Source organism: Macrotis lagotis, chromosome 1 (genome assembly GCF_037893015.1).
Source record: "Macrotis lagotis isolate mMagLag1 chromosome 1, bilby.v1.9.chrom.fasta, whole genome shotgun sequence".
NCBI classification, from domain to species: Eukaryota; Metazoa; Chordata; class Mammalia; order Peramelemorphia; family Peramelidae; genus Macrotis; species Macrotis lagotis.
Genome location: NC_133658.1, coordinates 87,569,530 through 87,582,624, shown reverse-complemented (window position 1 = coordinate 87,582,624; position 13,095 = coordinate 87,569,530). Strand labels below are relative to the sequence as shown.

Below are 13,095 nucleotides of genomic sequence, written 5' to 3'. Positions count from 1 at the left end.
GTCTCCCATCAGTTGCCTCCCCACCTCGGACATCTCTTCAAATATTCTTCAGCCAAAATCTCTCATCTTGCTTTAAGTTGTTCCCATCTTGGCTACATCTAGATCTCCCTAAAGCCCAACATTTCACGCTTTTGAACCATCCAACATGCAACTGTTCATGTTTACCTGAAAATAGGAAAGTTTTGATGTCACCACCAGCCCCAGGGACCACAGAAATCTTCACCAGCTTCGTTCCCATTTCTGAAACAAATGCCAAAATCGCCCTGTCTGCTTTCCAGCCTCTATGAGCTTATCTTACGTTTTTTAATGACCCTCCTCTTAAGCCAAACCTCCTCCTCTCATGTCTCCAGGATGCAGAACATCTCTTTACATAGTGATTATAAATGTTAACCAAAAACTAGCTCGCTAATACTTTTCCATTCCCAGCTTCTACCTATGAGCAATGCCCCAAACCAGTTTTCACCAGGGCTCTATTTCTCATTCCAGAAGTCAACCCTATCTAGCCTCCTGAGAACTGTTTGTGTCCTACATAGCTACATTAAATAACTATCAAAATGTTATATTGGGCTGTTGAGTATCTACAGATATAGACAGTTGAAAGATGACCTATGGTTAAAGGAGGTCTGCGTGCTTTGCCTCTCTAGCTTTAAAGAAGAAAAAATTTGTACTTGCACAAGAAGCTTAAGCCAAGCATTGCATAATCAAAGACCTCAAAAAAGTCAACACATCTGAGCCCATACAGCCACGTAAACATGCAACAGAGGGCAGCTGGGTCCAGACTAGCTGGAAGCAGTAGAGGTAGGAAAGCTCAAATGGTCATCATTATACATATAGTCCAGCACTCCAACATCTTGAGAAGAGGAGGAAAACAGATCATTGGTAGCTTTTTCTTTTCTCTTAGGTTGAGAAAATGGTTACCTTGACTGCAAATCCCTTGTAGGAAAATAATTGCCAGACATAGACAAGTGTTCACTCAATATGTGAGATTGATTGAAAAGGATCTCTAGTGAGCACTTTCGCAATCCTGTATAAGACATCTATGTCTAAGACTGCATTTGCTTTGTGGTTCTTTCATCAGTTATTGAGATTGTGGTCAACTAAGACTTCCAGATCTTTTTTTTTTTCAGACTAACTGCTACCTGGTCACACCTCTCCAATTTTTTCATTCGTTCTCACAAAAGTCTTTACTAAAATGGCAGGGAGAGAGGAAGTAGAAACTAGGAAAACGCAACCAAAAATTTAGTACCTGTTGCCTCTGTCTCTATATTCCATGCCCTTCCTACTTTCACATAGTTGGTTAGAATGTTTCAACCAAACAGAATGGGAAATTGTAATCCTTCTCCGATCACCTGTTTATTCTATAACCCTAACCAAGACAGATACACCTGAGTTCTCATGAAAAGTTCATGGTTAATGTTCAAGACAATCCATCAGTGGTTGAAACAACCTGAATTAAAGCAGGTCATTCCACCACCCATTAAAAAATTCTGCTTTAGCTCCTCTCAGCAGTTCAGTGACCAAGGACAATCTTAAAAGATTTGTTATGGAAAATACCACTCATATCCAGCAAAAAAACTACAGAGTCTGAATACAGAACAAAGCATACTCTGTTCACTTTTTTAAATTTCTTTTGTTTTTTCTTTCTTTCTCATGGATTTTTCCCCTCCTAGTTCTAATTTTTCTTTCATAATATAACTAATATGAAAAATGTTCATCACAATTGTACATGTACAACCTAATCAGATTGCTCACTGATAGAAAAATATGGAACTCAGAAGTTTGTAAAAAAGATCAATGTTGAAAATGATCTTTGCATGTAATTGGAAAAAATAAAATAAAAATTCTGCTTTAACAATCCCTTTTAAGGGGGTAGTTAGGTAGATAGAATATCAGCCCTGGAGTCAGGAGGACCTGAGTTCAAATTTGAGCTCTGATACTTAATAATTACCTAGCTTTATGACATTGGGCAAGTTGCTTAACCCCATTGCCTTGCAAAAACAAAACAAAACAAAAAAAAATCCCTTTTAAGTCTAAAAATGAGGTCCTGTGATAATTTTATTCATCTGAATTAGTAAGGAAGTCAGGAGGAATTTTTTGGTGAGCAGAGAAGACTTGAAATCAGAAAAATATGAAAAAGTCCCAAATAGAAGTGAGTGTGGGAATGGCTAAGGAATCATAGATTTACAGAATCTCTGAGTTGGAAAGAATATCAAAGGTCATTTAATCCAACCCAGATCTCTATATCATAACAATCAGTGGTCATCTAGATTTCACTTGAAAAACTCTGAAAGAGAGAATAGGTGTCTCTATATCACTCATAGAACTTTAGAATAAAGGAAGAGCCCTTGGTCCTGTGTCTCTTTATGTGACCCTCTCCTGCAGCATTAAAACAGGGGCTGAGAGCATGCAACTATGCAATTTAAATATAGGTGAGAGTAACTATGTCTCAAATTCCAGAGCAATCTGAGTTCAAATATCTGGTGGATTTAAAGAGGCTTCTAAAATGGTATAGCTTAATTACAATCTGCCTAGAGGCAGAGAGATGATCTTGATGACCTTGGAAGGTTCAAAGTAATCCTAACTTTCTCTGAATAGACAACTCCATCAAGCAATTTCCTGTTTCCTAGAATCCTTGCTATATTGAAAAGCTAACAGTGTTTTCTTTCTTTTTATTTTTTACAAGGCATTGGGGTTAAGTGACTTGCCCAAGGCCACACAGCTAGGTAATTATTTAAGTGTCTGAGGTTGGATTTGAACCCAGGTACTCCTGACTTCAGGGCCAGTGCTCTATCCACTGCACCACCTAGATACCCCCTAACAGCATTTTCAAACTTCAAATTGAGGTATAATCTGATTTTCTTTTGGGAAGCTTCTGGAGATGTCTCTACCTTGATCTGATGCACACAGATTTAACATGTGCTAGGTGGAGGCGATCAGATGGCTTCCCATCAGCATCTTGGGCATTCATCTAATATGTGCTGAGTAATATAGAAAAATTTGATTCTCTACATGGAAACCAGCAATACATTTTCTCAACCACCAAAGGAAGACACACCCAAATTTTTTCCTTTCTTAAATGTTTTTCTGTGTTTGTTGATAGCCAGCTAGAATCTGAAACAGCTTGAATTGGCAGCTAGCCAAATGATCCCTTCACACACATCATAGCTGGCATTGAGAAAAGCCTATCCAGGGAAGAAGAGCATAGAACTGAGCACTGCAGATGCGAACATCTATAGTTTCTGCCCCTTCTCTGGACCTGGATCATTTTGCCTCCAAAGCAAGATCCTTGTTTTGTGTACAGTGCTTGAGCATTAAGAGGTTTTTCTGTTTTCCCACATAAAGTCATGGAAGACTTTTCAATAGCAGTCTTCTGACTCAGATTGGAGAAAATGGCCTGAATACTCCCACCTGACCCACCACACAGCTGTCCAGGTTTTTATCATAATTAGTTATGTGGTTCTAGCCCTTTAGGGAGGAACTTTATTCTTGACTTTAGAACCACATATCTAATTATGAAATTTGTAATCATAGTTTTGGGCATAGTACCATGCACAGGAGGACACTTAAATATCTTTGGATGAAGTATAATCTGGATTAAATATCACTGACGTATTCCATACTGTAAGATTCCCTCCTCTCTCCTTTCATACTTAGATGATAAAGCAAGAACTGAAAGCTGCTACTGTGATCTGTTTTTCATAGCTTATTAAATCTTCACAGCACCGACTATGGCACCATAATTTTATGAATGCTCAATGATAGTTTATAAATATTGTTTTTGGGATAGGATGGAAAGGTCTGTTAGCCCTTGGCAAGTCAACCATAGCAACTTTCATGCTCTTGTGAGGCAGTTAGGGGCACAGTGGATAGACAGACCTGGAGAAAGAAAAACTTGAGTTTGGCTATTACCTCAGACTCTTACTAGTCATACAACCTTGTCACTTCAACTCTGCCAACTTCAGTTTCCTCATCTGTATAAGTGGAATAATAAGAGCACCTGCCCAATAAGTTTCTTGTGAGGATCAAATGATGTAATAAATGTAAAATACTTTGCAAACCTTAAAATACTATATAGGTGCTAGTTATTATTTTATTCTTCAATCACCTTCCTTCATATGTTGTTTCAAATGTTAAACAAGGAGATACTAGGAAAGGCAAAAGAATTCAAGGGTAAGAGCTATAGGTACATTTCAAATCCTAACAAGCTATCATGTTAACCTGTCATTTTGTGTTGTGCAAGGACATGGTAGCTCAAGTCAAAATCTGGAGGAAGCTTAGAATGGTAGAGTTGAAAGAGATTTTGGAAGTCATGTAGACTTAGTCCCAATACCTGCTTGAATAAATAACCATTTAACCATTGCTTGAATATTTCCAATTATAGTCAACTCACTGCTTCATAAGACCATCTATTCCACTGTGAGATGGTTCTCTTTCTTGCAGAGTTCTTCCTTAGTTAAAACCTACTTCCTTTCCCTTCTATCCCAAAACATGAAATAGAACCTAACTTCTTCTACATGAATCTCTCAGAACATTTTTAAAAGGTCTCTAGGACCAGGGAAAGGTAGCGGTAGTTTCATTGATCTAGCAAGTATACTGGCATTAAAAGCTGGGATGGACAAAACATACTGGCATCAAGAAACAATTCAGCTATGGAAGAAAATGGGCAGAAAGAATGGGCCTTACGGGTTCTGAAGCTAAAGGCAGCCTGGACACCAAGGCAGGAAGAAAGGGTAGTCTGCTGCTTGGTCTCATTGCTGAGCATGCTGGCCACAGTTACTGAGCCAAGAAACACCTAAAACTATGATTCTAGAAAAGGGGAATAATCCTCAAATCCTCTGTCCTTATGCAAAGTTCATTTGTTTTTGTTTTGTTTTTTTTTTAGGTTTTTGCAAGGCAAATGGGGTTAAGTGGCTTGCCCAAGGCCACACAGCTAGGTAATTATTAAGTGTCTGAGACCTGATTTGAACCCAGGTACTCCTGGACTCCAGGGCCGGTGCCTTATCCACTGCGCCACCTAGCCGCCCCTTGCAAAGTTCATTTGAAGACAGTAATAGTTAAGATAAGAAAAGGACTATAGAGCAAAGCCTGGTATGCATGCTAGTGAGAATAGGAGCCAGTCTGAAACTTAGCAATTGAGGGACTGTGTACCCTAAAGAGTCCACTTATCTTTACCCTTCACCATTCTCTCCTTTTAACAACAGCCTCTGAGTATCCAATAATCTTGGCAAAAATCAACTTTCTATGCCCTAACACTGATTTCAGTGGTCTTCCCCATATTTTTTAAGATACCATAGAAACATAATTTTCCCACTCTGGGCCTGTTCCCAGCTTCTTCCCTTAAGAACATTATCTGAATCCACCAACAACTATTTACAGCTTAGCAAAGTGGCCTCTTCTCACTCTGCTCAACTCCTCACCTGTCAGTCAGCAGAAAGCATATCCATTTAATTTCTCACCCCACAAAAGGTGAAGACTTTGTGGTTCAGGCTGACTCTTCAATTCTACAGTCTACCAGGAGATATTAAATGGAAGATTTTTACTGTGAGAGAAGAATAGGGAAATGACAATCTATAGAACCACAGGCAGTAGTCTTTCGTCCTAAGGGGGAGGGTACAGAAGGGAATTGCTCCTACCTGCTCCTGACGGCAGCTAAGCGAGTAGTTCTAATTTTAAAAGCAAAGCTTTCTTTGCATTTCTCTACTGCCTTTCCTAGGAGGAAGAGCTCAGCCTCCTATGGAGCATGAAGAATAAAGGAAGTCACTATCCTAATCCTAGCCACAGCTAAACTCATTCCTTGGGGGTAAGGAACAACAGGTCCTCACTAAACATACATAGCATCCATTTTGGCTATAAGCTTCAAAACAGGTATCCTTAAAAGCATTTAAGTACCTAAAGAGACTATCTTAAAGGAAAGTTCTATTGGAAACATCCCTTCTACCCAGTATCAACACCCCAGGATTCCTTGATATCTCAAAAGATGATTACTGGCTTATTCCTAGTAGATATGGGCTGCTTGCCCCACTAAGCACTTGGCTGGGGGAAGGCAGGAAGGTACAAGGTAAGAGAAAAAGTTACTAGCAGTAGGAGTCACTTTATGAATGGAAGTGACCAAAATGAGAAGGGGTGGGGGGGTACTTAGAAGTCAATCCCTGGCTATAAGGAGCAGGTACTAAGCTTGAAGCGGCTTCTCGAGGCCAAATTATCATTATTATTGTTGTTGTAGTTGTTGCTGTTGTGAGAACCTCAAGAAGGATCCCAGAGGGAAAGGAGTTAGGAAGCTGTCTGATCTAAGGGCTACTCACTTCTTTTTAAAGAGCTTGCGGAAGGAGCTTCGAAAGCCCCCTTTCTGGTCTTGCCTGCTGGGATGCTGATCACTGAATGATGTTTGTTCACTTTCTCTTTCTTCCTTTGGACAGAATCTGGTGTTATCTTCTACATGTATTTCCTGAAAAAAAGAGACAAATAAAAATGTTAGATTTTGTAAAAACATCCTCCCAGCGTTAAGTCTCATGATGTTATTGTCTTTTACTCCCCTCTAACCTCCAGCTAAGGCAAACCTTGAGGTTGAACAGTTAAAGAAATCGGGTCTCTTCCATCAAGTACTAAGGAACTGTCTCCAGTTTCTTTGGGGGAGACTGTCATAATACTGAAGTCACCCAAGTGTAGGATCATGAATGAAAACTAATTAAGATGGAAAATACTAGGAGGAGAGCTAAAGAAGGGTAAAGGAATCCAAAATTTTGGCTTCTATTTCAGGCACTTCCATTATCATATTGGGAGAACTGAAAAACTCCCTTCTCACCTTTGGGCATCTATTTAACCATCTGTAAAATGGGAGTGCTGATTGTTTTGCAGAATACTATTTATACTTCTCCCTACCTTTCCATTTGAAAAATAAATGAACTGGGGAAGCTAAGGTTTGATTTGGTTTGGAGGTTTTGCCTTTGGCTTTTTGTTTGGTGAAAAAGAGAGTGTTCAGTTGTTGACCTATGGTGTGTTTCCAGTTAGCACCTAACTATCTTCTTATCTTGTATGTTTAAGTGGAGCTTTGGTAAGATACTTTATATTTGGACTTCTAGAATAGAACCAGAATTCTGACTTTTATGGAAACCCCCTCCCTTTTGACATAACTAAAGGAATTAGAAATTAACCTAAAATTACTGTTCATTTTGTGACTATTACCTCTGATATTAAAGAAAAAAAAAAAACCAGTCATTGCAAATTATGTGAAGGAAGCAAAGAGATTCAAAGCAAGACCATCCTGGTGATTGTACAAAGTTTCTTAGATTAGGCAAAGGTCTGCTGATTTTTAAAGAAGGAAGTGAAGGAGAGGAGGAGGAGTTAGGATCTGTTTGCCCGACTTTTTCCAGCAAGATTCAGGGTCTTTATCTGGTTAGAGTAAAAGCAGCTCTGAAAAAAATCTGAGAAAAAATCCCCAAATTTAACATTGACCTAAATTATTTTTTATTTAATTGATCGTATGCAAATCTACTAAAATTATTTTCAAATCTTAAGTTTACTGCAGAGTAAGTAACCAATAGTTCTTTAAAACTTCATTGAAATTCTTGTTTTTATTAATAATACCTTGTGTTTATATAGCACTTTGGCCTTTCAAAGCACATTCACATACATTATCTCATTTGACCTCATAACAACCCAGGAAAACAGATGTTATCTTTCCTTTTACAATTCAAGAAACTGAGGAACAGAAGTAAGTGAATTGTCTGAGACCATGTACCTAAATAGTAGCAGAAACAGGACTGGAAGGTGGGTCTCCAGACTCCTGGCCCAGCACTTTGAAGGCTTCTCGTCCCTTCTGCTAAGTTTTACACTCTTGAGAGAAAAAGTTCAAGACTTCCCTATGAAACCTGTGACAACCCAAGATAGAGAGGGGGAAACCAGACAAGTAGAGAGAAGACCTTCAAGGTGAAAAGGGAGGTTTATTGCTGTTTCCTTGTGAAAAGTCTCATCTTTAAAAGTATGGATTTTAAGGGTTGTTGTTCCCTCCATGGAAGAGTCATTGTCTGAGTCCCTTTCCCTTCAAACCTCTTTGCTCTCACAAGTATGAATGGCACATCTCTTCCCAGGCACCCCAACAACCCTAACCATACTTATGAATCTAGCACAGAGGAAGTGGGGAGGCCCAGCCAGGAGAAACAACCTGGAAGTTCTGAAGAGATAACTAATCTGATTGCCAGAAGGCAAGAATTGTGTATTCCTAGATTTTCTTGAGCTCTCTTGGGGCTGACAGCCAAAGCTACAATTTTCCTATCTCTGCAGCCAATTCCATTGAAGAAACAACACTAAGATCTCAGCTGACAGATGGACACCCTATCTTCTCCTTGCTGATCCCCACTGCACTGCCAAAATACCATTCACAAGAATGTTAGGGCACATGCTCATCTCAGCAATACAATAAATCAAAGACAATTCTAAAAGACTTGTAATGGAAAATGCCATCCATGTTCAGAGAAGAAATTATGGAGTCTGAATAAAGACCAAAGCTTACTCTCTTCAATTTTTAAAATTTGTTTTATGTATTACAGTTTTTTTTTTCCCTTCTCACAATTTTTTCACCTTTAGATTTGATTCTTCTTTCACTACATGGTTAATATGGACATATATTTAAAATAGTTATACATGTATAACCTGTATTAGGATACTTTCTGTCAAGGGAATGGGGAAGGGAAGGAGGGAGAAAAACTCAAAACCTTGCAAAAAATGATGGTTGGAAATGGTTGGAAAAATCATTTTTAATAGATTGTTAAGGCATAGAAGAGAAATTATTTTCAATTCACATTGCATCTATTGGCCAAAAAAAAAAAAATGGTAAAAACAAGAGAAATGCAGGAGCTCTAAATGCTGGGATGCTGGACTTAGAAGCCAAGTTAAATTGCCTCTGGATTGTGTTCTTCTCATAATGGGTCAAGTGCATTGTTTCCTGTGAATGCTGAATACTTTGTTTAGCATTCTTTTGGAAAGGAACAAGGTCTTGGGCCACAGTTCTCTTCCAACTCTGCCTAAGTGATCTGAGATTACATCTTAGTTGACCACAGGAAGTTGCCTTTATTCCATTCAAATGCAGAGAATTGCCATTTCTCCAGAAACATTAACCCTTTTAGGAATATAGACAAAAATTCCTGTGTGTTAAACTCAGTAAGAGATCTGTAGACTTAGAACTATGCTGAGTTTCTCTCTCTCTTGGCTGCTTCCATTGGGGATTTTTGGTTTCTTTTACTTTTTTTATCTTTATGGAATCAGAACCCCAGAACCACAGAGTTGGAAAGGATCTCAAAGGTCATGTGGTCCAGTCTAGACCTAAACTAACTTTGCTATTTCTATCACCAGGACCACTGTCTTCCCCATTGGAAATTTTAGTGCCATCTCTGTATCTTCTGTCTCCCTTACCTCTCTTCTCCAATCCACTACCAAGTTTTGCTGATTCTACCATAGGAAAATTATAGGTTCATAGATCTGGAAGAAGCTTCAGAGCTTCATCTAGTCCAAGCCTTTTATTTCACAGATGAAGAAATTGAGACCCCCAAAATTTACATGTCTTGTCCAAGGTCACATAGTAAGCATCAAAGTTGAGATTAGAATCCAAGGTCCTCTAACTTCAGAGCAAATGTCCTTTCAACTGGACCACTCTGCCTCACTGACACTTAAATATCCCTTCTTTTCTACTTCTACCACCAATAGTCCAGTCTAAGCTTGTACTACTATTCCTCTTCTTTCCCTTACCTCCCCCTGTTTTGAAAGAAAACCAAAGGAATGGATCACAGCTTTGGATGCTTGAGAATTTATTTTTGGGTCTACTCCTTTGATTCCTTTGGCCCCTTTCATTATGACAGATGATTGCAGAAATTCTTTCTTTCTCCAGATAAAACAAAAACAAACTGTAGAAGACTTAGAATCTGGAAGTGAGAAGTAGCTTTTAGAGCATCAAGTCTGACTTCCCATACCATTTTAGATACTTCCAGCGATAGGCTAGACTTTATTTTATGATGAGAAGAAATGTTCCATTTCTAACTTTGATGCATCACTTAGGTGTCTATCAAAAAAGGTGTCACAGTTCCTTCACCAAGGGAAAATCACCAAGACAGCTTCTTTCAGCTCTAACTTTCTAATTGTTCAGTAGGAAACTATTTACCTACTTTCTACTTGTTAGTCATAAGAATAAAAGAGAGAACAGATCACATACATACAGACTACTTCAGTATTTTGAAAATTAAAACTGGAAGATGGGGCAGTGAAGTTATGAGGCCCTGGAGTCAGGAGGATCTGAATTCAAATCCAGTCTCAGCGATGCTTGCTACTTAACCTGTTGGGCAAGTCACTGAAACCCCACTGAGCTACCAAAAGAAAAAACTATTAAATAATAATTATGATCGTTATTAAATATTAAATAATCATTATAATAATCAGTAAGTATTAAATATTGAATAATTTTTAAATCGTTAAATATTAAATTGCTATAATTATTAAATATTAAGTAGTTATTCGAATAATTATTAAATATTCAATAATTGCTGAATATTAAACGATTGTTGTGATAACTATTGGATATTCAGTAATAATTATGAATAGATATTATTAAACATAAAATAATTATTGAATATTAAATGATTTTAATATTAAATATAGTTAGAATAATTATTAAGTAATTGCCATAATAGTAAATAATCATTGTGATTAGTACACATTAAATGATAGTTATTTTATTAGCTGTCGGATAATTAGTAAATATTCTTAGAATAATTGTTAAATATTAAGTCATTGTCATGATATTATTAAGTAATCGTTATAATGTCATCGCCCATTAAGTGATTATTAGGATCGTTATTAACTAGTAAGTCATTATGAATCAGTCTAGAAATAACCATTGGGCAATCTCAAGGCGGGCAGGAGAGGGCAGGAGAGGGCACGGGGCCGCGCGGGCACAGATAACCCATGTGCGGCTCTGAAGGGAGGTGCTATATAGACAGCTCAAGGTATTAGTCAGGGCCCCGGGCCGGCAGGGGGCGGCGGGTTGGCCCCGGCCCCGGCCCCGGCCCCGGCCCCGGCCCCGGCCCCGGCCCCGGCCCCGGCCCCGGCCCCGGCCCCGGCCCGCCCCGGCCCCGGCCCCGGCCAGGCCTGCTCCCGTGCCGCACGGCCGCCTCCGCGCGGGTTCGCTTCGGTTTACTTTACCCTCCTTACTTCCAAATAGGCCTGCTTTTCGCTTTGGGACCTCTGGGGGGGGAAGAAGGTCCTCGGGGAGCTGCGGGCGGCGGCGGCGGCGGCGGCGCCGTGGGGCGGCGCGGCGCGCTCGGCCTTGAGCTGCAGGCGGCCGCCGCTGCTGCTGCGCGTGCTGTAGAGCCGGGTGCCGGCGCCCTCCGGGCCCGCCGTGCGCGGGAACTCCTTGAGCGAGCGGCTCAGGGGCTTGGCCTTGCCGTGGGCCGCCTCGTGCTTGTAGCTGCTGCTGCTCACGGGGGACGTGGCGCTCTTGGGCAGCGGCGGCGCCGGGGGCTCGGCCCTGTCGGCCTCCAGGCCGAAGCTGACGGGCCGCAGGAAGCAGATGTCCAGGCTGGACTCGGAGGAGGCCGGGGAGCAGGCCTCGAACAGGGGCAGGCTCTGGAAGGGCTCCTCCTCGTAGGGGGCGGGCAGGCTGAAGAGCTCGCCCCCGTACTCGAAGTCCTCGTAGCCGGGGACGAAGGCGCGGCTGTCGGCCAGGAGCTCGGCCGGGGCCCGCGCCGGCCGCTCGGCCGCCTCCGGGAGGCTGCAGTCGAAGTCCATCTCGGGGATGGCCTGGAGCGGGGCCGCCAGGGCCTTGAGGTCCTGCTCGGAGGCGCAGAACTGGGCCGGGGCCAGGAGGCCCTCCGGCCTCTCGTGCTTTCTGCCCTCCGTCTCCCAGTCACAGGGCTTGCCGGGCTGCGCGCTCTCCATCAGGGTTTGAGGCTGACTTTTCTTCCCTTGGGGCACCAAATGTCTTTAAAGGGGAGACAGAATACAAGACAAGTGTGCACAGGGTGCAAAGTTAGTGGGGGCCCGGCCCGGCCGCGGACAACCACACCTCGCCTCGCCTCTCCTCTCCGACCCTCCCCAGGGGGCCGCCCGGGCCAGCGAGCGGAGGAAAGCGGCAGCGTCGTTCTGCGGGCGGCGGGAGAGGCGGCCGGTCCACACCGTCCCCCCCGTCCAGGCGCTCTGAACCCTAACCTGGCCCTGGCAGGCTCCCAGCACCCCCCCCCATTCGCTCCTAAACTGGTAGATTCATGCTTTTTTTAAAAAATCCGTTTTAAAGTCCACTTTTAAATCCATTTAAAAATTCATTTTTAAAAATGAAAATGAAAGGTGGCCTGGAAAGCTAATGATTTGTCCGTCCTAACTGACCTCGGCCCCTGCGGCCTGGACTGCGGGTCAGACCCCATCTCTGCAGCTCATCTGTTAAATGGGGATTCTGATACCTGCATTATCGCTCTCCTGAGGTTCGGCTGGGACCCAAAGGAGATAGTTTGTTTTATTCAAGTGCTTTGAAAACTTTAAAGTGCTATATAAACGATCTATAACTTAGAATTATCGGTGAAGCTAGAATTTCTGTTACCAGTCTATTGTCCAAACGGGTGTTTCTCTCAATCTTGAGTTGCACATTAAGATTTTCGGTATTAGATAACTGGCCATTTTATCTAGTTGGCAAAGCCGACTGGCCCATCCTGTCCATAAAATGGAAAGACATTGTGGAATAATGGGAAAAAAATGCTCAACTTAGAACCTGGGTTATAATCTTTCCCTCGCTATTTATGGGACATTGAGCATTACCTAAAAAATTAGGTAATCACTAATATTAGGTAATCACTAAAACAGCTTAGGTAATTAGGTGAATCCATTACCTGGATCTAATTATCCTCAGAAAGTTCCATCTTTCCTTCCTTCCTTCCTTCCTTCCTTCCTTCCTTCCTTCCTTCCTTCCTTCCTTCTCTTCTTTTCTTTTTTCTTCCTCTTTCCTTTCCTTCCTTCCTTCCTTCCTCTCTACTTTTCTTTCCTTCCTTCTTTTTTTTACAATAACAGACTTCTAAAAATATAAATAAAATAAAACAACAGACTTCTTGTACAAAATGACTA

At 41.4% G+C, this 13,095-nt stretch overlaps 1 protein-coding gene across 1 annotated transcript in view; it reads right to left on the bottom strand.

Moving 5' to 3' along the window:
• The window catches only part of ARHGEF33 (Rho guanine nucleotide exchange factor 33), an 80,197-nt gene that overhangs the window by 18,654 nt on the left and 48,448 nt on the right, over positions 1-13,095 (bottom strand). The window contains exons 14-15 of the mRNA XM_074204291.1: positions 11,188-11,965; positions 6,303-6,445 (exon numbers count right to left, since the gene is read on the bottom strand). Of these exons, the coding sequence (XP_074060392.1) occupies positions 6,303-6,445; positions 11,188-11,965 (921 nt within the window). The remainder of the gene's footprint in view (positions 1-6,302; positions 6,446-11,187; positions 11,966-13,095) is intronic.